The sequence below is a fragment of the Sorghum bicolor genome, chromosome 5, assembly GCF_000003195.3.
Source record: "Sorghum bicolor cultivar BTx623 chromosome 5, Sorghum_bicolor_NCBIv3, whole genome shotgun sequence".
NCBI classification, from domain to species: domain Eukaryota; kingdom Viridiplantae; phylum Streptophyta; class Magnoliopsida; order Poales; family Poaceae; genus Sorghum; species Sorghum bicolor.
The window spans coordinates 20,163,646-20,191,322 of record NC_012874.2 but is presented as its reverse complement, the minus strand read 5'-3'; the positions used below and the strand labels follow the sequence as shown (position 1 = coordinate 20,191,322).

The following is a 27,677-nucleotide window of genomic DNA, read 5'->3' as shown; positions in this document are numbered from 1 at the left end:
CTACGGCGACAGTCTCACGGCTCTGGCACCGGCGTTGGGCATCGCGCTCATGGCTGGCGGTGAGGTGAGTTGCGGCCGCGCTCGCGGCGGGAGGCGCGCCGGGCGGCGGACGGCGGGCGGTGGCCGAGCAGCGGCGACCGGGTGAGCTGCGACCGCGCTCGCGGCGGGAGGCGCGTCGGGCGATGGGTGGCGGGCGATGGTTGGGCAGCGCGCTGCAAGGACGGGTGGGCGAGCGGACTTGCGTAGCTCCGGCGGGCGCGACAGGCGGCGTAGCACTGGGGTGGGCAGCGGCGGCCGAGCAGCGACGCCCGGGTGAGCTGCGGCCGTGGGCGACGGAGCCGCACGCGCGTCGGGCGCCGCGCTCGTGGCCGGCGGCGCGCCGGGTGGCGGGCGGGGGCCGAGCAGCGGCGGCCGGATGAGCTGCGGCCGCGCTCGCGGCGAGCGCCGCGCTCGCGATAGGAGGCGCACCAGGCGGCGGGTGGGGGGGGCGATGGTCGGGCAGCGCGCTGCGAGGACGGGTGGGCGAACTGACTGGCGCAGCTCTGGCGGGCGCGTCGGGCGGCACAGCACCGGAGCATGCAGCGGCGGCCGAGCAACGGCGGCCGGGTGAGCTGCGGCCGCGCTCGCGGCGGGTGACGGAGCCACACGCGTGGTGAATTTGTGTGATGTATGATTGAAACGAGGCTGAGGGTGTGTAAGGTCGTGATCATACTTCTAATCTAGGCCGTTAAATCTGTAGCATATGTGCTGTAAGTCGTTGATCTTGTTGGTGGAATTTGCCTGGAGAAGATTTCAATTATAGTAGAGATTTCAAATTATAAGTCGATGTGTCTTCCCTAGGTACAAAGGTTTACTATAAAGTAAAACATACATTATATCTAAATAAATAATAAAAACTATTTACTAAAAAACTCAGAACAATTTATAATTTAAAATAAAGAGAGCAGATGTTAGAGAGTACCTATGCAAGGGCGCACTCAACGAGGAGAAATCGTCAGCTTAATGTGGTGTGGCATGAAAATAAAAAAAAATAGAAAATACGTGCCTTGTTTATTTTTCAAAAAAATTTTGGTTTTTATTATTATAGCATTTTCGTTTTTATTTGACAAGCATTGTCCAATCATAGAGTAACTAGGCTTAAAAGATTTGTCTCGCGATTTACAGACAAACAGTCTAATTAGTTTTTGTTTTTATCTATATTTAATGCTTCATAGAATCTTGAAAAGTTTTTAGTTTTTAGTGAAAACTAAACAAGGCCTATGTCCAGCAGCCAGAGACAGCAAAGTTTATCGAGAGGCATGCGAGTCAAGCAATTATCATCCTCTTTAGGCCTTGTTTAGTTACACTAAAAATTTAAAAAACTATTAAGATTTTTCATCACATTGAACCTTAATGTATATTTATGAAGCATTAAATATAGATAAAAAATAATTAATTGTATAATTTATCTATAATTTATGAGATGAATTTTTTGAGTTTAGTTAGTCTATGGTTGGACAATAATTACGAAATACAAACGAAAATGCTTTCACCTAGAGAAATAAGGGGGTGTTTAGTTCCAGAAAAATGCAAAATATACAATGTCAACTATTTTGGAATGATGAATTGCAAAATGCTAAAATTTTCAGAATTATATTTAGTTTTATCCAAAATACAAAATTTATTGCCCTTATGGAGGTCACTCGAGACTCTTTTGAGCTTTTGTTTGTTTCTTGAGGTCAAAATTCAAAATACACTAGTACAGAGACAGACTACACAGGCGGTAGGTAACCTATTTCTACTGGCGTTTTCCAGCACCGCTGTAACACCCAAAAATCTATTTTAAATAAATTGGATTTAATTTGATTTATTTAAGTATTTTTGTGAGCATTTAAATTAGTAAATAAATAAATTTTGTTGAAAATTAAATCCAACATAGGGATAGAAACATGTTGGTGCATTTCATGCTGGAGCATATTTAATTCTGTGTGGTTGCCTTTTTTCTTTTAAATTTATTTGATTCAAATTTTATTTGGCAAATGCTTTAGAAAAAGGAATAAAAGAAAAACAAAAACAAAAAAAACCAGCCATCTCAGCTCCCTGGCCTCTCTCGGCCTGATGGCCTGCTGGCCTGGCCCCTTTCTCCCCCACGCGAGGCCCAACCCCCAGCTCCCCAGCGCGGCCCAGTTTCCCCACCCCGGCCCAGCAGACCCGCGCAGCGCGCCCCCTTCTTCCCTTCCTCCCTGAGACCGACAGCCGGGTCCCGCCCTTCTTCCTATGACGCGTGGGGCCCGCTGGACAGCGCCGCCTTCCCCTTCCGCCAGCCGGTTTCGAACCGGACTCGTCTGGGACGCGCCCGATCCCGCGATGCTTGGGATTTTCTTGCCAAACGCGTTAGCCGAGCCCCTATAAGGTCCCTAGATCGACTCCGCGTGGCTCCTTTCCCTTCTGCGCCGCAAAAACGGAGCCCTAGAAGCTTTACTCGCCGAAGTGTGGAATCCGCCGAGGCCGCATCCATCCCCCATCGCGGCGTGAGTCCCCTGCTACCTTCCGGCCCGAGGAAAGTGCCCTGGTGAGCTCGCCTAATGCTCCTCTGCGCGCCCATGGTCTCGATTTATGTTTTGGTGCTCGGAAACGAGAAGTTGGCGAGGCCGGAGAGCTCCGTGGCGGCGCCCATGGCACGCCACCGCGCCGGAAGGTTCCCTGGCGGCCGGCCGCCGCCGTTAACCACGTGGACGAAATCTTGGCCGTCGGATAGGAGATCTACGGCTGGGAACACTGGATACCGTTTCGGCCGCTACTTTTGCTAAAGAGTCCTCGGAGTTATTTAGTAATAGACCCGCGGTCCCTGGCGCCTTTGCGAGGTTACGCTTTGATGTTTCAAAGGCGTATTCTGGGCTAGTTTAAAAGAAAATACGTTTTCAGATAATTACAAGTTTGCCACTGGATTTAAATTGCTCATAAAATGCTCGTTTTAACTCCGATTTAATCCATTCAAATTTTGTTAGATTCATATTTACGAGCTCTACGTGATAGAAGTATTTATTCTCTGTGTTGAAACTTTTTAATTTTGCAGTAGCATTTAATTAACTATTTCTCTATAGGAAATCTTAGAAAATTCATATCTTCTACGTTTTAATTCCGATTTTCGTGAACTTTACGTTTCTGTGATCGTTGTGCTGCGTAGAATATTTTAGTAAACTTTTATATTTGTTTTACTACTGTTTGGTGTAATGTTCTAATTATAGTTTGTTTGCTTCGTGTATGATTGTCTACATTGGATTGCGTGTTGTTGATTGATATTTGGAAATAGACGGTGAGCCGTACGTTGGTGATCAAGACCAAGCCTTTGAAGACCAGCAGGCTCAGGAGAGCTTTGATTAAGGCAAGTATAACTTGGGATTATCCTTGTTACCTACACACTTTTAATACATATATCATATGCATGTGTCCACCTTGATGATCTTAGCAAAATCATAGATGATTGTTATCCTGAATTCCTTGTTACCTATTTGGATATGCATTTGGGTAGTTCTTGCTAGTGCTTGATTATTAATCCATGATCTTGTGACATGAATATTTGAATATACAATAAACAATAAATAAGCTTTCTAGCAACTTGAATATAAAGGGTGGAAAGAACTCTGACTTTTGCTGGATTGATCTTGACCCTCCATAAGGACTTATCCCTTGGCAAAAGCTGGGACAACTCGTACAACCATGAGGGCTATATGGCTCTAGCTTTAGCTCAGTATGAAGAACTTTTCTAGCTTGTTAGAGGTTACCCGAAAGGGCGCTAGAGGGGCTGAACCGATATGGGTATAGTGCGAGCCCCTGTCCCTATGTGTATAGGCTGCGCGTCATTGTGCCATTGGGAAGGGGGATATCTATATCTGCTCGCGAAGGAAACCTTGCGGCCCTAACATGTTAGACGAACTTTTGAAAGGCTTCATAGTGATCCCTACCGACCTCCCTAGGAAGGGGGTTAATTGATTAGCTACCTCGGCCGAAATGGTAAATCATGACTCATGGGTAACGATGTACAACCTCTGCATAGTGTTAAATCTGGTATACTAGCCGTGCCCATGGATACGGGCGGCCGGAAAACTGACAGAATATATGGACACTGATGAACGTGAATAATGACAATAAATGATGGTTTATTATGTTGTTTATATGTGTTATTCTTAATTCTTGTATACGTTGATCATGTGGTTATGGGATTATTTATGCTACCTTGATATTTACTATCCAATGATTAAACATGCTATCTACTGTTAAAAGCTAAATGCAGTCAAACCTGTGTCAGCTATTTGAGCCTCATGAACCCCTGGTTATACTTGTTGAGTACTATATGTGCTCACTCTTGCAATTTCCCATCACCCCAGGTTATGCTTATGATGATGATTGGAATGAGGACTACCGTTATGAGTACTAGGTTTGGAGTCAACCAGTCAACAGTGTCCCTGTGTAGAGCTTCCGTCGAGAGCGTTGTTCACTTCATGCTATCATTTTTGTATGAGACTATGTGATATATTATATTCCGCTATGTAATAAACACTGCAATGGTACATTTGAGATTTGTCTACTTATGTGTGCGACTGTTTCTGGGGCACATATGAATCTTTTATGCATCCTATTTTGTTCTTAAAATATGGGTGTGACAAATTGGTATCAAAGCTTTGTTGACTGTCGGACGCAAGCCTAGTTAAAAATTGGCCGTCTTAAGGATTTGAAATTGCTATAAAATCCTTGCTCTATAAACCTTGATATTTTCTTCTATACTATATCCTATTCATCTTCACCTTGTTGCTTATTTTAAAGACTTGTTCTCATCCCCACTCTTTGCTTTGAATATACTTTTAGAACTTTTCTTACCACCTTCTAACATCATTGAAATAGGAGTTATATGATCTTTACCCTTAATAGAAGGAGAACGTAGGTACTGCAAGTTGAGTCAATGCTTGAAGTGTGAACTTTTGATGCTTGGTTTGGTTTGTTATTATGCTTATGCTTGATTTGGATTTTTGTAATGAGTGCTGGAACCTTGTGGTCATATCCCCAAGTTCTCTAGTTAAGAACCTTAAGTAAGAACATGAATAAATAGTGGTTTGGGGTCATATCCTGTTTCTGTCTTTTGCTGTTTTTCTGGAGCAGTATGCAATGATGCTGGTATAAATCAAATTCTGTTCGTGCAATGTTCATTAAATTTTTCTAGGAACAAGTAGACTTTCGTATCTTTCCAATGCCGCAAGAATGACCACGTTATCGATTATGAGCTGTGAGTTATGGCTGTTTAAAGTTGAGGTTTCTGTGCAGTCTGGAATTCTAGAACAGTTTCGGTTGTACTCAGTTTTTGATTAACCTAACGCTGGAATCTGGTAATATAATCTAAATGAAAGTTGTAGATGATTTCTTTATCTTTCCAACGGTGTACTTCATGTATCCTTTTGAATTCTGCAACTCGAGATATGACTTATTCTCTGATCTACTGATGTTGGATGTTCCCCAGAAAATTTCAGATTCTGTTAACTCTTGTATTTATCATGTTGGACATTACTAAGATGTGTTTATATACCTTGGAATGCAGATGGCAGCAAGGGGAAGAGGCAGAGGCAAAGGCCGTGGCAATGGCAATGGTGGCAATGCCCCAATTACTGTGGAGGAACTCATGCAAACCCAAAATGAGATGATGCACGTCTTCATGCAGCACTTACAACAGCAACCTCCACCGACACCACCACCTGTTCATGTGAGAGATAAGCGTGGAGAGTTTATGAAGGGAAGACCCCCAGTATTTACACACTCAGCTGATCCCATGGAGGCAGATGATTGGTTATGTGCTGTGGAGAGGCAACTGAACATAGCACAGTGCAATGACTTGGAGAAGGTGTTGTATGCTTCTGGACAACTTCGGGGGCAGCTCAGACATGGTGGGAGTCATATCAAGCTGCTCGTCCCAACAATGCTCCTCCTGTCACATGGCTGGAATTCTGTAGAGACTTCAGAGCTCGACATATAAATGAAGGAATGATGGAGCTCAAACAAGAAGAGTTCAGATCTCTCAGGATGGGCTCTATGACCGTGGCAGAATATCATGACACGTTTGAACAGTTGGCTCGCTATGCTCCGAACGATGTCAGGGAAGATGCTGATAAGCAGCGTCTATTCATGAAATGTCTTTACTACGAGCTCAGGTTGCAGTTGGCTAGAAACACCTATCCTACCTTCCAGGCTCTTGTGAATCGTGCCATTATGCTTGATAACATGCGTAAGGGTCAGGATAAGAAGAGAAGGATGCTGACACAAGGTTCTGGGAGCAACAACCGTCAGCGTTTCAGTTCTCATCAAGGCTATCAGCAGAGGTTCTAGAGACCAGTTAGTCAGTGGAACCGCAACCAGCAACCCCAGCGTTTCCAGAATCAATCACAGAGTGGGAACCAACGTCCTCCATTCCAACAACGTAACCATAATCAACAGCAGCATAGTCAGCAGACACCTCGTTCAGGGAACTCAAATGCCACCTCCACGAAAAGAAGCGCTTCTAACACTCCTACCAGGTGTTTTCGTTGTGGGAAGGAAGGACATATGTCCTATGATTGCCCAGAGAAGTTTAATCCGCAGAACAATGACCGGAGATCCACTCCTAATTCAGCAAAGGTGAACAACGTGGCAGCGAAAACAGTTTAGGAGGGACCAGAAATCATGATGGGTACGTTCAGCATCAACTCTATCCCTGCTACAGTTTTATTTGATTCTGGAGCTTCGCATACATTCATATCACAAGCATTTGTTAGAGTTCATAGCATTCCACTAGTTGCAATGAAAACCCCTATGCTAGTAAATTCACCGGGTGGGACTATACCAGTTTCTTTATGTTGCCCCTCAGCAAGTCTTTCTTTAAGGGGGGTAGATTTTCCTATCAGTCCCATGGTTATGAGAACTTCAGGCATAGATGTGATCTTGGGTTTGGATTGGATGAAGCAATATGACACAGATATTAAGTGCAAGGAGAGAGTAGTGGCTCTGACAACCCCAAAGGGAAAACGAATCAGTGTTGATGTAATAGTGCAAGCACCACTCACAGCTAAAGTGAACCAACTGAATGATGATGTTGATCCTCAGAATCTGGTAGTGGATGAGTTTCCGGATGTCTTTCCAGATGAATTGCCAGGTATGCCACCTGACCGAGACATTGAATTTATTATTGAATTACTACCTGGTACTGCACCCATAGCTAAAAGACCATATATAATGGGGGTTAATGAACTAGAAGAACTTAAGAAACAAATTAAAGAGTTGCAAGATAAAGGGTTCATTCGTCCTAGTTCATCACCATGGGGTGCACCAGTTATCTTTGTTGATAAGAAGGATGGTAGTCAGAGGATGTGTGTTGATTATCGGTCACTTAATGAGGTCACTATCAAGAATAAATATCCCTTGCCTAGGATTGATGACTTGTTTGATCAACTAAGAGGTGCTTGTGTGTTCTCTAAGATTGATTTGCGTTCTGGTTATCATCAATTGAAGATTCGGAATTCTGATATACCAAAGACAGCTTTCACAACAAGGTACGGGTTGTATGAGTATACAGTTATGTCTTTTGGTTTGACCAATGCACTAGCTTACTTTATGTACATGATGAATAAAGTATTTATGGAGTATCTTGATAAGTTTGTGGTGGTCTTTATTGATGATATTCTGGTATTCTCTAAAACCAAGGAAGAACATGCTGAACATCTGAGATTGGTCTTACAGAAACTTAGAGAACATAAGTTGTATTCCAAGCATAGTAAATGTGAGTTTTGGTTGGAAGAAGTTTCTTTTCTTGGTCATGTTGTCTCTAGTGGAGGTATTGCAGTGGATCCTAGTAAGGTGAAAGATGTGCTGAATTGAAAACCACCTATAGATGTAAGTGAAATTCGCAGTTTTCTTGGTTTAGCTGGTTACTATCATAGATTCATTGAAGGGTTCTCAAAACTTGCAAAGCCTATGACTGCTCTGTTGGAGAAGAATGCTAAGTTTGTATGGTCTGATAAGTGTCAAGCTAGTTTTGAGGAATTTAAGAAGAGATTGACTACTGCACCTGTGTTGGTATTGCCAGATCTGAGTAAGAGTTTCTCTATCTATTGTGATGCTTCTCGTCTGGGTCTGGGTTGTGTTCTTATGCAAGAAGGTAGAGTTGTGGCATATGCATCTAGACAGTTGAGAAAGCATGAATTGAATTATCCTACTCATGATCTAGAATTAGCAGCTGTGGTTCATGCACTGAAGAGTTGGAGACACTATTTGATTGGGCATAAGAGTGACATATACACTGATCATAAGAGTCTAAAGTATATCTTCACCCAGACAGACCTGAACTTGAGGCAACGAAGATGGTTGGAACTGATAAAAGATTATGATTTGGAAGTGCATTATCATCCTGGGAAGGCGAACGTCGTAGCTGATGCACTTAGCAGAAAGAAATATGCTAATGAGCTTCGGGCGACACCTGAATCTGAGGAGTTGTGTGCTGAATTTGCATATTTGAACTTGGGAATTGTAGTGAATGCTATGGAAATTGAGGTCACTCCTACTCTGGAGGAAGAGATATTGAAACGACAGTTGGAAGATGAGAAACTAAAGGAGATAGCACAAAATGTGGTACTAGGCAAAGCACCAAGATTCAGAATAGATGACAATGGTGTATTGTGGTTTGGAAAAAGGATATGTGTTCCTGAAGTGAAGGTTATTCGCGATATGATTCTGAGAGAGGCTCATGAGTCAGCATATTCCATTCATCCTGGTAGCACAAAGATGTATCTAGATCTGAAACAGAAGTACTGGTGGTATGGTTTAAAGAGAGATGTAGCCGAGTATGTTGCTTTGTGTGATACTTGTCAGCGAGTGAAAGCTGAACACCAGAGGCCAGCTAGACTATTGCAACCAATGAAGATTCCTGAATGGAAGTGGGAAGAAGTAGGCATGGATTTCATAGTGGGTTTACCTCGTACACAGAGAGGATATGATTCAATATGGGTAATAGTGGATCGATTGACTAAAGTTGCTCACTTCTTGCCAGTCAAAACCACTGATTCAGGAGCTCGACTAGCAGAGTTATATATGGAGCGGATAGTTTGTTTGCATGGAGTGCCTAAGAAGATTGTATCTGATAGAGGCACTCAGTTTACCTCTACTTTCTGGAAGGCAGTACATGATTCCTTGGGAACAAAGTTGAATTTTAGTACATCGTATCATCCACAGATAGATGGACAGACTGAGAGGATCAATCAGATACTAGAAGATATGTTGAGAGCTTGTGCATTGCAGTATGGAACCAGTTGGGATAAGAGTTTGCCATATGCAGAGTTTTCCTACAACAACAGTTATCAGCAAAGTCTTAAAGTGGCACCGTTTGAAGCATTATATGGTCGTAGGTGTAGAGCACCTTTGTTTTTGAATCAAACTAGGGAGACATAGGTGTTTGGTACGGATGTGCTTAGACATGCAGAACAACAAGTGCGAACCATCCGGGATAATCTGAGAGTTGCTCAGTCTCGTCAGAAAAGTTATGCAGATACACGTAGGAGAGAACTAGCTTTCGAGGAAGGTGATTATGTCTATCTGAAAGTATCGCCTATGCGGAGTGTGAAGAGGTTTAATATGAAAGGAAAGCTAGCTCCAAGGTATGTTGGTCCGTTTAAAGTTTTGCAAAGGTGTGGAGAAGTAGCGTATCAGTTAGAGATGCCTGAAAGTTTGTCTGGTGTGCATGATGTGTTCTATGTGTCACAACTTAAGAAGTGTTTGCGTGTACCTGAGGAGCAAATACCATTGGAAGAGCTTTCTGTTAAAGGTGATCTCACTTATGAGGAGTATCCGGTCAGAATTTTGGAGACAGCTGAGAGAGTCACCAGAAGTCGGGTTATTAGAATGTGCAAGGTGCAGTGGAATCGATATTCAGAAGCAGAGGCAACTTGGGAAAGAGAGGACGATCTGAGGAAATCATATTCATATTTGTTTGAGTAAGCACTTTTCAATCTCGAGGACGAGATTCTTTTAAGGGGGTAGAATTGTAACACCCAAAAATCTGTTTTAAATAAATTGGATTTAATTTGATTTATTTAAGTATTTTTGTGAGCATTTAAATTAGTAAATAAATAAATTTTGTTGAAAATTAAATCCAACATAGGGATAGAAACATGTTGGTGCATTTCATGCTGGAGCATATTTAATTCTGTGCGGTTGCTTTTTTTGGTTTGAATTTATTTGATTCAAATTTCATTTGGTAAATGCTTTAGAAAAAAGAATAAAAGAAAAACAAAAAAAAAAAACCAGCCAGCTCAGCCCCCTGGCCTTTCCCGGCATGATGGCCTGCTGGCCTGGCCCCTTTCTCCCCCACGTGAGGCCCAACCCCCAGCTCCACAGCGCGGCCCAGTTTCCCCACCCCGGCCCAGCAGACCCGCGCAGCGCGCCCCCATCTCCCCTTTCTCTCTGAGACCGACAGCCGAGTCCCGCCCTTCTTCCTATGACGCGTGGGGCCCGCTGAACAGCGCCGCCTTCCCCTTCCGCCAGCCGGTTTCGAACCAGACTCGTCTAGGACACGCCCGATCCCGCGATGCTCGGGATTTTCTTGCCAAACGCGTTAGCCGAGCCCCTATAAGGTCCCTATATCGACTCCGCGTGGCTCCTTTCCCTTCTGCGCCGCAAAAACGGAGCCCTAGAAGCTTTACTCGCCGAAGTGTGGAATTCGCCGAGGCCGCATCCATCCCCCATCGCGGCGTGAGTCCCCTGCTACCTTCCGGCCCGAGGAAAGTGCCCTGGTGAGCTCGCCTAATGCTCCTCTGCGCGCCCATGGTCTCGATTTATGTTTTGGTGCTCGGAAACGAGAAGTTGGCGAGGCCGGAGAGCTCCGCGGCGGCGCCCATGGCACGCCACCGCGCCGGAACGTTCCCTGGCGGCCGGCCGCCGCCGTTAAACCCGTGGACGAAATCTTGGCCGTCGGATAGGAGATCTACGGCTGGGAACACTGGATACCGTTTCGGCCGCTACTTTTGCTAAAAAGTCCCCGGAGTTATTTAGTAATAGACCCATGGTCCCTGGCGCCTTTGCGAGGTTACGCTTTGATGTTTCAAAGGCGTATTCTGGGCTGGTTTAAAAGAAAATACGTTTTCAGATAATTACAAGTTTGCCACTGGATTTAAATTGCTCATAAAATGCTCATTTTAATTCCGATTTAATCCATTCAAATTTTGTTAGATTAATATTTACGAGCTCTACGTGCTAGAAGTATTTATTCTCTGTTTTGAAACTTTTTAATTTTACAGTAGCATTTAATTAATTATTTCTCTATAGGAAATCTTGGAAAATTCATATCTTCTACGTTTTAATTCCGATTTTCGTGAACTTTACGTTTCTGTGATCATAGTGCTGCGTAGAATATTTTAGTAAACTTTTATATTTATTTTACTACTGTTTGGTGTAATGTTTTAATTATAGTTTGTTTGCTTCGTGTATGATTGTCTACATTGGATTGCGTGTTGTTGATTGATATTTGGGAATAGACGGTGAGCCGTACGTTGGTGATCAAGACCAAGCCTTTGAAGACCAGCAGGCTCAGGAGAGCTTTGATCAAGGCAAGTATAACTTGGGATTATCCTTGTTATCTACACACTTTTAATACATATATCATATGCATGTGTCCACCTTGATGATCTTAGCAAAATCATAGATTATTGTTATCCTGAATTCCTTGTTACCTATTTGGATATGCATTTGGGTAGTTCTTGCTAGTGCTTGATTATTAATCCATGATCTTGTGACATGAATATTTGAATATACAATAAACAATAAAATAAGCTTTCTAGCAACTTGAATATAAAGGGTGAAAAGAACTCTGGCTTTTGCTGGATTGATCTTGACCCTCCATAAGGACTTATCCCTTGGCAAAAGCTGGGACAACTCGTACAACCATGAGGGCTATATGGCTCTGGCTTTAGCTCAGTATGAAGAACTTTTTGTTAGAGGTTACCCGAAAGGGCGCTAGAGGGGCTGAACCGACACGGGTATAGTGCGAGCCCCTGTCCCTATGTGTATAGGCTGCGCGTCATTGTGCCATTCGGAAGGGGAGTATCTATATCTGCTCGCGAAGGAAACCTTGCGGCCCTAACATGTTAGACGAACTTTTGAAAGGCTTCATAGTGATCCCTGCCGACCTCCCTAGGAAGGGGGTTAAGAGATTAGCTACCTCGGGCGAAAGGGTAAATCATGACTCATGGGTAACGATGTACAACCTCTGCAAAGTGTTAAATATGGTATACTAGCCGTGCCCACTGATACGGGCGGCCGGAAAACTGACGGAATAGATGGACACTGATGAACGTGAATAATGATAATAAATGATGGTTTATTATGTTATTTATATTTGTTATTCTTAATTCTTGTATGCATTGATCATGTGGTTATGGGATTATTTATGCTACCTTCATATTTGCTATCCAATGATTAAACATGCTATCCACTGTTAAAAGCTAAATGCAGTCAAACCTGTGTCAGCTATTTGAGCCTCATGAACCCCTGGTTATACTTGTTGAGTACGATATGTGCTCACTCTTGCAATTTCCCAACACCCCAGGTTATGCTTATGATGATGATTGGAATGAGAACTACCGTTATGAGTACTAGGTTTGGAGTCAACCAGTCAACAGTGTCCCTGTGTGGAGCTTCCGTCGAGAGCGTTGTTCACTTCATGCTATCATTTTTGTATGAGATTATGTGATATATTATATTCTGCTATGTAATAAACACTGCAATGGTACATTTGAGATTTGTCTACTTATGTGTGCGACTGTTTCTGGGGCACATATGAGTCTTTTATGCATCCTATTCTGTTCTTAAAATATGGGTGTGACAACCGCCTGTGCTAGAGGCCAGTAGAAATAGGCCAATTCCACAGGCTGTTCCTTATGAGCCGTCTGTAGAAAACATTTTCACAGACGTCTCTCTTAGGTAACCGCATGTGGAATTGTTTTTATAGAAAATATGAAATCTTGTTTTAAAAATAGGGAAAAAAATTAATTCTAGGGAAGGCCCACAGGCTAATCGCAAGTCGCGCATTTTTTCGCGTAAAATCGCGCGCTACGCGGCTGCTAGTGGGATTCGAACCTAAGACCTCGTCCTCATGTGTAACCTCCTCTACCACTCCACCTATTACTCAAATGTGTCTATACTAGAGTTTAGTTCCCCACATATTATCCTAAACTGAGCATACATTGATTATTTGAGGCCCTAAACAGATTCAAATGAAAAAGTTGTCAACTACAAAGTTTCATAACTTTTCAAGATCTACAACTTTTATATTGGTAGTTTCTCCATCCGAGGTTATTTACAAAATTTGAATTTTAAATTTGAGAAATTCAAACATTGTTTTCGACGACAAGATGATCTCAAATGAAAAAATTATCAACTATAAAATTTCATAACTTTTCAAGATCTACAACTTTCATTTTGACAGTTTTTTTAAACAAGGTCATTTGAAAAGCTCAAAAAATTCAATTTTAAATTATTTTTACATGCAGTTTTCTTAAGCAACCGTCCGTAGAAATATGATTTTTATTGGCGGTTCCTTAGGACAACCGCCTGTAGAAATGTCTACAGACGGTTTTCTTAAGCAACCGCCTGTAAAAATATGATTTTTAGTGGCGGTTCCTTAGGAAAACCGTCTGTAAAAATGCATGATTTCTACAGGCTTTGTTAAGAAAACCGCCTGTAAAAATGCATCTTCACACACGGTTGTTAGTTCTGACACCGCCTTTTTTTTACTACAGGCGCGTGATAACTAAAACCGCATGTGGTATAAAAAGAGGACGTCGACGTTGTACTATTTTCTACTAACCACCTTTTTGCTAAAAATTTTGCACAATTTTTAGTTCTATTATACAGAATGATAAACTAAAACCCAAATTTTTTTGAAATAGAAGGAAACTAAACACCCCAAGGCCTTAGCAAAGAGTTTTGCTACTCTCTCTCTCCCCACGCGTAGGCTTTGTAACTGATTGCGAGTCCCGTGTTGAGGACTTCCTTCACATTATTTTGTCGACGTCTAGAAGGTTCCAAATTATTTATCCTATAATTATTTGTGAACTACTGTTAGAACATAGGCCCAGTTTGGTTTCTCTGTTAAAATTTATCGCCCGTCACATCGAATGTTTAGATATATGCATGGAGTACTAAATATAGATTATTTACAAAACTAAAAACGCAACTGGAGAGTAATTTAAGAGACAAATTTTTTAAGCCTAATTAGTCCATGATTGAATACTAATTATCAAATAAGACAGCTGCTACAGTACCTGTTAAACTTTACCACCCAAACCAAACATCCCCTTACTCCTTCCGTCCTACAAATAAATGTATTTCTTTGACTTGTACGATTCATATTTGACCATTCATCTTATTTAATTTTTTTACACAAATAATAAAATAAATACATCATTATAAAAATATTTTAACAATAAAATAAATCATAAAAAATAATAAATATTTATTAATTTTTTTAATAAAATAAATGATCAAACATAAATCATAGAAGTCAAAGAAATATATTTATTTGTAGGACGGAGCGAGTACAACACTTATCCATCTACAGATGATACCGTGCCTTGCGCGGGACACCGGTGAGTTGCAAGGCTACCCTACTCCATTTCTGATGGTGTTGCCAGCTGATATTACAGGCATGCATTCCACTAAAATAGTACTAGTTTTGTGCAAACTGCATCATTAGTTCGTCCTTCACTGAGGGAGTTCTGACAGCCATCACCTAGAAACTCATCGTCACATGGGCTGCCGGATTTAGCTTTAGGCCTTGTTTAGATCTAAAGTTTTTTTATTTTATTATTGTAACACTTTTTTTTATATTTGATAATTATTGTCTAACTATAGACTAACTAGACTTAAAAGATTCGTCTCATAAATTATAAACAAACTGTATAATTATTTATTTTTTATCTATATTTAATACTTTATGCATGTGTGATTCTACATTGGTTCGAATCCTGCCTCTCCCACTTATTGTAGACTTAAGAGAAGAGAAAGTAGGCATTTGAGAATCGGTCATGTCACGGTTTATGTGTGAGAAAAGTCTTTGGGTAAGCTAGTAGGTAGAGTAGAAATAAGGGCTTGTTTAGTTCCGAAAACATTTCGAATTTCGGTACTGTAGCACTTTCGTTTGTTTGTGACAAATATTATCCAATTATGGACTAACTAGGATCAAAAGATTCGTCTCGCGATTTCCAGCTAAACTATATAATTAGTTTTTGATTTCGTCTATATTTAATGCTCCATGCATGTGCCGCAAGATTCGATGTGACGGGAAATCTTGAAAACTTTTTGCTTTTTGGGTGAACTAAACAAGGCCTAAGTCAAGGGTTTTTAGTCAACTAAGGTTGGCCCTCGGGCGTGCGAATCCGTAAATCAGAGAGCATGCCGCAAAAAAGATGGTCCCCTACGCATTGAATTTTTTCCGGAACAAAAAGAATTCAAGTACGTGGCTCCCTATCATAGTGAATTGGGATGAGGTAGATGCCTCCCAACATTCGATATGACAGAGAATCTTAAAAATTTTTGAATTTTACGTGTAACTAAACAAGGCCTTAGTATTATACTCCAATCCATCGCAGATCGCTTGTAGGTAGTACAACTCAAGATTTAAACTAAACTAATTTTAAATTTAACTAAGTTTATACTTACTTTCCAAATTATAAGTCACATTAACTTTTTTGTATATCCATTTTATTATATATCTAAATATAGAATATGTTTAAATATATAGTAAAATTGATATACCAAAAAACGTCAAAAGCATTTATAACTTGAAACGGAGTAGAAGATAATATTAATATTAGTACCTTATTTCATATGTTCCATTATTTCATATGCAATCCAATAACACTTATTTCATATGCAATCCAATAACACTTATTCAGTTCTATAGTTTTTTTATATATTTTGATCAAACTTTAAATTATTTGATTTTTTAAAAAGACAAGAATTGCACCTTATTTCTGAAAGCATACCAGAAGATACCCCACACATTGCTGTGAGGTGAAGAATTTGAGCTGAAATTGAGTGAAGATGATGTGAATAGCTTACATTGAAAGGCTGGAAGTTAGTGGGATGACATGATTATTATTACTGAAAGATGATATGGATAGTTAACTGGAATAATGTGGATGGCTTACATATTGAGATAAACTTCTACTAATAGGGATTATCTTTATAAGGCCCTGTTTGGAACAAAGGAATCGAAAAAAGAGAAATAGGAAAAACACAGGAACATGATAGGTGTGTAGTGTTAAAACACAGGAAAGGAAAAACACAGGAATAAACAAAACATGTAAAGGATAAAAGCTCATTATCAGTGGTTAATAACCAGGTCGGCCATAGACGGACAACCATGAGCTCAACGAAGAAGATGACTAGTTGAACACTTTGGAAAGGTAAGAAGAGGCGTGAAACAGTTTGCTTCTACCAGCTTCTTTAAGCTCCACGCACGCGTCCGTCTCGGGCATCCGCGAAAACTTTGGATCAGAGTAGATTTTTTGCATTTTTTTCCAGAGGAACGGTAAGATTGTTTCCTTCGTTCCAAACGACACATGATGTCAGCAAAATAGAGGAAGTACATTCGGTTGAAATTCCTGCAATCCACAGACCCTAAGAGATATAAATTTCTATGGCTTCTCCAATAACGTAGTCATTCAATAGGCAGGTTTTGGGTCATTCTACCCTGTAAAGTTGCAAGTTCAGGCTAGAGCTGAATGGAGCAGGACAGTTGCCTTCCATATCTCAGGCAAGATTGCCAGTTGCTAAAAGGACCAGCACTATTTAGCTCACCAAGAATCCAACTCACATGCTTAGAGAATTATATATTTTTTTTGAGAGGGTTTAGTTCTATAGGTGGTAATTAATCATTAGCTATAACAATTGTTTTGATTAACCTACTAGTGCTGAATAGCATTCAATATAATTTATAAACTTCGTAAGAACTTGAAGATCACTTTTAGAATAAGTTTTGAAAAGGCATATAACAATACTACTAGTATAAACAGTTTGAGGAGACAGATGGATTTCATTTACAAAAGTGTGCCTTTATTAAAGAGTAAAGCCTATCACCGGTTCCTAAACTTGTTTGGGTACGTTATTCCGGTCCCTAAACTCGTAAAACAATCATTTAGGTACCTATACTTATTCGGTTGTATCATCCTGGTCCTTAAACTTAAAAATCTCCCATATAGGTTCTCAAGCTTGTTTAGTTGTGTCATCCTGGTCCCTAAATTTATTTTTAAGTCTCATTTGGATCAAAACAGGGTAAATCTAAAAACTCTATATGGAAAATAACTCATAACTTTTTCATATGAACTCAAATAAAGATAAACTTTATAACAAAATTGTAGCCAACAACATGATTTACAACTTTGCAGTTGAAAAATTTTTAAATTAAAATCATTTATGGTCTCGAAACATTTTTTATAAGTTTATAGATTTTAAAATTTAAAATTAAATTTTGTGACACTAACCAATTTCAAATAAAAAACTTTTCAACTACAAAGTTGTAAATCGCATTGAGGACTGCAACTTTGATATAAAATTTATCTTTATTTGAGTTTATATGAAAAGGTTATAAATTATTTTTTGATATAGAGTTTTTAGATCGCTTTGTTTTGACCCATACGAGACCTAAAACCAAGTTTAGGGACCGTGATGAGACAACTGAACAAGTTTAGGGACCAAGATAACATAGATGAACAAGTTTGTGGACCTAAATGGTCGATTTGTGAGTTTAGGGACCGAGATGACACGACAATACAAGTTTAGGGACCGGTGGTGGACTTTTGCCTTTATTAAATCTATGGTTGTTTGTATTTATTATGCTCATGTAGAATATTCTGCAAGCGCATAGAACTACCGTTGTAGCATTTGACCCAGGAGTATTTTAAGGTATCGTATTTATTCTCAAGGAAGCAATGGCTAAATAATATTATAGCTAACCATCGTGTATCTACTAAGTAATATACCAACTAGACTTCAGTGGGGCTAAATGATATATATGATAAGAGTGATGACACACATAGGAGAAGTCTAAACATAAAGATAAGCAACCTAGCTAATGGGGAGGAGAATGAGTGAGTGTAAGGTTTCCAAAGGTTCAAACTGTACTTCTATGGTTCTATCTTAATCACACAATTGCAACATATAGATTGAGACCTTACAACATGTATGATAGGTGATAAGCGAGACAACAGGAGACAAATCCCTTACTCGAAGAGGCTACCTTTTTAAGGGACCTTACCATTTTAACAACTTTCCTACAACATGTGGTGTGACACAAAGATTAGATACGGCTGTCACCACCTGCTAGCTACCACAAACAATTCATGTGATAGGTGATAACTAAAGTCAAGATATTGTATAAGCACCACGCTTACACCATCTCTGGCTACTCTAATTGTAATTACACATGCCAACTAGAGCACTCTATAACAAGCGATGATTGTGATATGCGCGTGGTTACAGGACACAGTAGTATGAAACAACAATATGATAAGATAGACCAATATAGCAAGTATAATGTTGCATAAAGCATAAGCTAAGTGAAGCAGAGCAAGAATGTAAATAAAAAGTAAAAGTCTACAAAGAGAGAGATACAAGAGGTATACCAGACCTCCTAGAAGACCAAATTGAGAATAGAGACTAGCTCACTACATCATTCTAACTCCTAACTATACTAGCACTACTACATGTCGAGAGAGTGGAGAAGCTTCTTCCTTGTGGTGTGTCTTTAAGGCTCGATAACGAGCCAGCTCGGCTCGGCTCGGCTCGACTCGTTTTAGCTCGTTAGGATAATGACCTAGCTCGGCTCGGCTCATTATTTTAACGAGCTTGAAAGCCAGCTCGGCTCGTTAAAAGCTCGAGCTAGCTCGTTAAGCTCGCGAGCCTAGTATAAAAAATATATGAAATATAATATTTATATTTATCTAAAGCTTAAAATAGTAATAATACAATAATAATATATCCAATTGTCTTAAGTCCAACAATAATTCATATGAGCTAACATATCAACCATTTATAAAGTGTAAGATATGAAGTAATACAAAACTAGTATAAGTTCTGATGATTTTTTCACTAATACTGTAGCTCGTTAGGCTCGCGAGCTGGCTCGAGTTGGCTCGTTATAGCTAACGAGCTAAAATCTTGGCTCAGCTCGGCTCGTTATCCAAACGAGCCAAGCCGAACTGAGATGAGCTAGCCAAGAGCCGAGCGAGCTAACGAGCTTCGAGTTCTTCGTCCAGCCTTATGTATCTTGAATGAGTGGGAGTGAAGGGGTATTTATAGTCCTAGGAGGAGTAGTGCTACTCCACTGCAATGTCATTGATCCAGGTGACAAATCTGACTTGCCCTTGGATCAAACCAACCTTAGATCAATGGTAGAGATCAAGGTGGATGTATGGGAGCATGCACCAAGTCAATGGGTGAAAATGTAGGTTGGTTGGCCTCATTGGCAGATCGACTGACCCCTCCCCTATGATAAGTGGGCCAACCTCCCTTGCTTGTGGACCTTCTCCACAACGTCCTTGAGGGGTTTGTGTCATCATGAGTCACTTGTCACGTTAGTGGAGTGAGATGTGGGCCCAAGGATTCATGTGCTCTCATCTGTAGCCATTGAGAGAAAGCACAATTGTGATACAAGGGTGGAGATTGCCTTTGGAGTGTGTGGGAGGATCATGAGAAGCCGGAGAGAGAGAGGGTGTGGGCCCATATAGGGGTCGGATGACCTCTATGTTGGGCCTCCAACCATACAAATCTCATCTGTTGTGTACCTATAATGCAAGTAAATAATGACATGTACATGTGGAACCAAGTTATTTGTACCAAAATGATTATTCCCTTGCTTGCTAGGTCCTTGAAAGGTGTTTTGTTGACAATTTTGAGCATGAAAAAAGAGTGAAATTACCGTCAACAATGGTCAAGGCCTACCTATAACACCCTAAAATTCCTATTTTGGGTTCCAGGGTGTTACACTACCTTTGTAAATTTATTTGAAGATGAGAGCCCTTAAGGATCAACCTGTGTAAACGGGTCTTTACAGAATGTGGGGCTCATAAGGTGTTTGCCAATATAAATGGTTGTTACACAAATCTATAACATTTTCTTACGAAGTGGAATGAAAATAAATGACTACCTCATCCATGACGAACCTAACTATTTTGTCTTGTATTTTTATAATGTCGAACTCTAGCAGCTCATGGGCGCCAAGCTCGTTGTGCTGTCATTGAAGCAAAAAAAGGCATACAATGTGCGTGTTAGTAGTGTGTTTTGTTGAATTAACAAATGTACATAAATGGAAAGCATACACACCAGTAAGTTTCTGGCTGATAAATACATGTTTGTGACAATAATATAATTATATTAGACCTAAAAACACCCTAAGTTTCACCTAGTTCAAATAAGAAACCATGTCTTTGTCCAAGTAATTAAAAATAAATTAGGATTCCTTCTAATATGATTACAAGACAAAAGATGACAATTTAATCAAACTTGATGAAAGTAACAGATGGAAATATATCAAAGGAAACTACTCTCAAATGTCCTCATCATTCAAAGTATATAATGGGAGATGATGCAAATGTGAGAATATACTAGCTTGTGGGTTATACCTCGGCCAGAGCAAAAAAATGGTTTTGGGGAGCACCAAGGCTAGCTGGAGGAAAGCAATTAGTTGCACATGTGAATCAGAATAATTAGAGAGTGAAAACAACCTTGTGTAGTTCTGTTTCCTCAGCAAAAGAAATCATACGAAAGGGTATGTGTCATCGCCTTATGGATTTGTATACTTTAGATTGACACCAGCCGGATAAGAAGCGTGGCGTTACAAGTTATGTACTCCGTAGAGAAGATATTTCATGGTACAGTGAAAAAGAAATGTCTATTCTTGCATCTAATAATGTCACTGTAACGAGAAAATATCTGATGGAAAATTAATACCATAATGATGTAGCATTGATAGTTGAGATGACACATAGTGTAAATTAGCATCTCCGACACAGAATTTTGTCTGTCAATCTTCTTCAAAAAAATAATGCCATGAATTTTATTCAACTGTTTCCTGACATAATAAAAAAAAACCCTCAATTACTCCTGTACCCACTCTATCCCCTCTACATATAAACACTATATCTTTTGTTACCCTAATTCAGAATATGCTATTTACAAATGCTTCCAAAATGTCATACCGCTTCATAATTTTCTACCTTAAGTACGATATTGAAAATTATCACTATTCCCTCCAGAACATGCTAATATGAAAATTTTTGCTGCATACAGTTATGGAAAGCAAATACAGCGGCGGTAACTGATACGGATGTCTGTAGGCTTCAAATTGTTAAACACAGCAATAGGTCTTGTTTGGATGTAGTCAATCCACGTGTGTTGGTTAGGATAGATTGGAGCAAAACTCAAACTAAATTCCACCCTCAAAGATGTGAGTCTGACAATATCCAAACAAGACTGAAATCACCTCCAACTAGTAAATGATAGGGTTGTAGAAAGAGTTAAAGGATAGACTTAAAGGAGCAGAGAGAGTGCTCTAGCTAGCAACGGAGTTCCTCAAGTGATAATGATGCCCGTCCTTATCAAAAAATAAAAAAAGATAATGATGCCCGTGAATGAAGAATGACAAGGCAATATATACAGTCAGCTCCACGTAGGCGCAGCGCGATACGATACGCATACGCATCAACCGATGGATGAGAAAATAATAAAGCAGCGATTGACGATGGCCCGACCAGAAGCCGGAAGGTTGGTTCATTCGGAATAACATATCGTGGCCGGGAATCGGCATCAGCATCTCCCATCTCCTTCGTTTTTCTGCGTGTGGTGTGCGAATCTACTGAGTAGGAATCGAAGGTGTGGCTGCTGAGTCGGCCAAGCTTCCCATCCACCGTCCGGTATCTGATTCTGGGACTGCATGGTTGCGCACTGATCAGCTTACTTATATTACATGCGTCTAGCTAGGGGGCTGATAACGATCGAGATAAATCCTATTTTGTTCGTTCCGTCCTTATTTATTTATTTAAAACGCTCGAATTTCTATTGATGATCACCCTAACTGTTTTTGTTTAATTTCCGTTTTCTTGAAATAAAATAAAAATAGGACGAAAATGATATCTTTTAACCGTACGTTTTCACCTTTTTTGTCAGGCTATCTGTTTTTATCCGTATAGGATATCTGGTTTTAGCCCTATATATGATAGACCAGTAGTTGGCCTGCTGTATTACGGACTTATGGTCTTGACTCTTACTCTAGTCATTAGAATTATTTATGTGTTAGCAGATCAGTTATCGACATGTTTTTACCATGCCAGATCGGTTAGGTCAGTACGTGAAGTTAGGTTTCATTCCCATTTTGTCTTTGTATATCCTGACAGTTATCGACATGTTTCCATTCAAATTGACTCGTTTTCTATTTCCACTTGATCCTGTTTTTTTCCATTTCTGGCTTTCTTGATTTGGTTTCCATAATAAATGTAAAGGTGTAATAAGAGAGGGTTTATTTTGACAGATCCTATTCATTTTTGGTATTGTCTTATAAACCAATGGCTGTTTTTACTCATACCGCCTCCATGGCGGAGCCAGAAATTATGCATAAAGGGGTGCCGGTCAAAGAGTTCTAACATACGAGAACTTAGCGTAGCTTAATTGATTAGATTTTTGCTCTAAGATTAAGCGGTATTTTTCTGAAATTATTCCAGTACTTGATGATTTTAACATGTTCGCTATTAATTTTCCCATGAATTATGCATAATGTGACCATTATGTTAATAACATGGTGCTATAATGACTCGTGAATCCTAAAATATGTTGTCTTATTATTTTGAAAGTGCTCATAATAGAGTAGGATGTATGTTTATTCATAGAAGTGAGTGTGTATGCATATATGTGAGCATCTACATATATAATGCGATTCACAATAAAAAGAGATGATCATCACTGAATTGTTATCGCTAGTCAAGTATGTGTCAGTACAAATATAAAGTATAATGTAACATAAGTATTCTAGTAGAACCAACAATTTCAATAGATATATCATCTAATATGGTAGACGAACAGATTTAGATAAATCAAAATATTTATTGTAATTGTACTATATTCAATTTTGTTGTCTAGAGAATATCAATAGACATATATAACAAGATTTTATTTATTTTACCTTTTTAATATAAATATTGATTATTAATATCAATATATTTTTAAAAAAGTTTGTACTGTTAGGGGGGCCATGGCCCCTGCTAGCCCCCTTGGTTTCGTCAGTCTCGCACGTGCGACCGGTGAGCTTCTCCCCGTCGACCTCCTCTCTACGCCCATGCCCGCGCCCCACCGCTTCTCCACACCCACACCTTCACCCGTGCCAAGCTCCTCCCCCCAGCCACGCTAGCCATGGCAGATCTAGTGAGGTATATACACCTCCTATTCCTCCTTTTTCTAGATCTCCGAGTTAGGGTTCTGGCTTTTTCTCTCAACTTCTCTAACTTTGGCAAGATTAGAAGGAAAGGTTTGGGGGAGAAAGGTTGGCTAGGCAATGGGAATGGCTGGATGGCTGTTAGGGGCCCTGGCAGCTGGCCCAAGTTGGGGCAGGGGGCTGGGGAAGCTCTACCGAGAAGAGAGGCGTGACTGTGATGAGGCGGCGGCGGAGGAGACGACGAGGTACCTGCTGGCCACCGACAAGGAGGAACAATGGCAAGGACGAGGACCTGGCGAGTTATAGAAGACGACCGTGCGTTAGATGTGCACTACTACAGAATAGGTTTCTAGGGGCGGCTAGAAACCCTCTATAAGGGCGACTGGCCCAGCCGCCCCTCCGGCCTCGTACTTACAAATAAAACATTTGTAAGGGCGGCTAGAATTATCAGCCGCCCTTAGAAATACCATTTGTAAGGGCGGCTGGTGACCCAACCCCCCTTACAAATAGTATTTCTAAGGACGGCTGGTGACCCAGCCCCCCTTACAAATAGTATTTCTAAGGACGGCTGAGACACCATCCGCCCCTAAAGTGATAATTTGTAGGGGCGGTTCAATCTACAGCCGCCCCTACAACCCGTTTTTCAGGAAAAAAATTCAAATCTGCTTTCAAATATGACTAGAGCACGTAATATATAATTCAAATCTGACCATATATATATATATATATTCATCCACAACCACACAAGAACAATATAAACCACAAATTACATGTCTAATTCATCGCAAAGTCTATTACATAACCATAATTCACAAGTTCAAATATTCCTACAAGTCCACATGCATCTTAGTCTAGATTGTTATCAACGTCCAAGACAGAGCCTGTGTGTCTCACGGAGGTGTTGGTGAAGTGGATTGGAGCCTAAGTCGGACCTTACATCATGATAAGCGCCTCTAGAATCAACAATCTCGTCAATGATGAAGTTGCAAAGGTCGCCGACGAGCCCTAGGAGTTCATCCTCCTTGATTAGGTTTCTTCACTTGTCTTTATATTCTTTCCACTATAGGAGAACAAGTTTAAGATTTCATAACATGAGGGAACTAAATTTCATAACATAAGCTAAGTTTTCATACTATGAGGGAACAAAGTGTGAAACTAACCAGATTGGGGTGTCTCACATAGGCACTAGTGTTACTCATCATGCAACATATGTAATATCCACAATGGTTACTTCTAGGCCTCTGCTTGAGACTCTGTGTGTTTTGCATATGGAAATAGTAAGTAATGCTATTTCCTAACGTAATCGAGTATAACGATGTAAGTTACACATACCGCACAGAGCGTCTTGATCGCCAATTCGCTCTTCAATTTTGGGCAATGCCTTCCTTTATGATATTCGACATAGTGCTTGAATGCCCTATTCAAATGGTTTTATCAATGACAACTTGTTAGTATCAAAAAGCAAAGTTTACATGTATGTATAGCAACATATAAAAGCAAATGAGGATTTGTATTACGTCTTGAGAATCGATATGAAGTCCTTGTATGTCGCTGGAGCATAATCTGCCGAATCATAGACATGTGCCATGCTCAACCCAACATCAACCCCTACAACAATCCAGTGATTCCTGCATGAATTTAATCATTAAAGAAACAAATAAGGTCTTTTGCAACAAACTAAATATATCGAACAATGCTTTATTCAAGTATAGAGTCGAACTTACCCAAAGTGGTATGGTATCCATATCATATTATTATGCTAGAGATTTAGAAGAGCTTTAGAAATCCGTGCCGCAACCATATAGGCCTTTTGGCGAATAGCTTCTTTCCGGATCGCCTCTTTCTCCTCAACGGTTTTTCCAGCAGCTAGTTCTTCACCATCAAGTTTCCAGCGCTTGGGTTCGTTAAAAATTGATGAAGAGATCCAAAAAGGATCTATATACCCAGCTCTGAGACTTGGTGCCTGCTTCACAATATGTGCTTGCATTCTACAAATCACGACATAGGTCAGGTACAAGAAAATCCAAAGATTTCATTCATATCGGATCGAGACGGCAAGGACTTACAGGCACCATACGCGGACTAGATTCATTTCCATCATTCCGAGGTGAAAGCATTCGTGCATGTCATCGAAGTCAAATATAATATGCCCACTTGAGCCTCCAAATGTGTCTTTAGGGAAGGTTGCATATATCTCATTTAGTCACGTCGACATAGCACGCAAGTACCAATCATGAAATCTTTTCATTCCAGTTGGCATGCACTGCATGATTTGGTTTGGTAGGAAAATCTTGCCTCTTTCATATTTTTTTGGGCCCCCTCTGTCTAATTGATGGCCTCAATATTTGGATACTTCTTTGGTGGTTGGTGGAGTGTGCTAGTGTCGATCGACTCAGAATCACGAGCGTATTGGCTTTTGATTTGGTGCTTAGGCAGGAACTTGTCACGAGCAAACCATGTGTCAACCATCGAGACGTCTCTCATCGGGACATAAACTGGCCTCGTATGGTAGGGAATCTTCTTTCGAGCCTCTGATTCAGGCACACGCTCACCTTATTTTTCAGAAGGCACACGCTCACCTTGTTTTTCAGAAGGCGGTCCTTGTTGTTCCTGTCGTGCCTGTTGAGAAGGATCTCGCTCGCCATCATGCCCGTGCTCGAGTGGACAAGCCTGTGACATGTCATCATGCCCTTGCTTGATATGATGAGCTGGATAACATTGTGGCATCCCTTCACTCACTTGCTCGGTATGACGAGCTGGAGAAGTCTGTTTCTCCTCAGGCACATGGTCCCTAGGAGTTTGGGAAGAATGTGGCACCTCATCAGTCATGTGGTCGCCACGAGTCGGTGAATACACATCCCCACGTTGATCATCTAGCTGCATATGTACTTCACTAAGAGTGGGCGAAGAAACATTCAACACAATGTCCTTTTTGTGCCAAAGGATAAACTGATTTATGACATCTCCAAGCTTAACAAGCCCCTCGGGAGTTGGGTATTCTATCTTCCAAGAAATGTAGTTGGGATTCACGGTATGCACTTCAACCCTTGTGTAGTCGTCCGGGATGGGGTTACCATGCCAGACGCCTCCAGGAGGATGTGCCCTACCGGTTGCCACCTCACGCAACTTGCTTGACCGGCCCGGAACTAATAGGGTGCAACTAGCTGGCTCCCGTAAGCGATCGACGGTGATTGAGGTTGTGGAGCCTTGGCTGCTACGAACATCCGAAGGGCTGCAAACTAAAGCGAGTTCTCCCACCGGCTGAATTTGCGTCCTTGGCTCCGTAGACAGACCTTGCTCCGAAAGCACCTTCGCAACTAGAGCCTTCACATGGAGCTCAAGACTGGCCTCTTGATTTCTGTTATGTTTCTTATAGATATTGCTATCCTCTCTGAATCCTTGCTTCTAGGTCATCCGTTTTCCTAGACCTCTGGTGCGGTCGGTGTGCTCGGCGTTTCCCAAGCCAAGGCTCAGCTCATCCTTCTCTCTAGAAGGGGTGAATGTGCCCTTCTCTGAGTCTTCAGCATATTTTAGTATCCTCGATACTGCCTCTTCGGTGTCTGGCTCAGCAAACTTAAGGCCCGATGAATCCACACTCCTCGCATATATCCATTGCTTCACACGTGTCTTCAACTTCACTAATTACTGCATCTTTGGATCCTCCGAAGCCTCAGACGCTGCATCCAACTTTTGAAACTTATCCTGCTTGCCCTTGTAGCCACCGGGGCCTAGGCGAGGGTGGTATTTGTTCCTCTTTGCCTGCTCGCTATTACGTTTGCTAATGGCCAATGCTTCAGGTGAAGTCTTCTCAGCCAAGAATTGTGCCCATTGATTGTGAGTTATGTTGCCAAACTCTTCGAAGGGAGTTAGCCCCTTCGAAGCATATGTCACGTTTAGATATGACCTCCAACGTTGGAATGCGTTGCCCATCATCTTGAAAGTATGTTGTCTTACCAGTTCATGAGTTCCCTCTGGCAACCTAAAAGTGACCATCAGCCATTCATCCCATAGCACTTTCTTTTCCCTCTCAGGTACACCATCAGGGCCATTGCACATATGGATTGCTGGGTTCATATGCTCTCTTACCAGTGCCCCGACTGCATTACGAAATCTAGAGACGTACTGTACTGGCTCAAGGATCTCCCCATCTGGCCCGACCGCTGTTATCACATAGCATACCCCCTTCTTTGGATATTGGTTTGAACGT

General features: G+C 41.0%; 1 protein-coding gene across 1 annotated transcript; it reads right to left on the bottom strand.

The window, feature by feature from the left end:
- On the bottom strand, positions 1-26,115 carry LOC110435900 (transcriptional regulatory protein AlgP-like). The gene is made up of 3 exons (XM_021462001.1): positions 26,023-26,115; positions 25,414-25,458; positions 1-684 (listed from the first exon to the last, which is right to left on the bottom strand). Exons 1-3 carry the CDS (start codon positions 26,113-26,115, stop codon positions 1-3), a joined length of 822 nt encoding a protein of 273 aa, XP_021317676.1.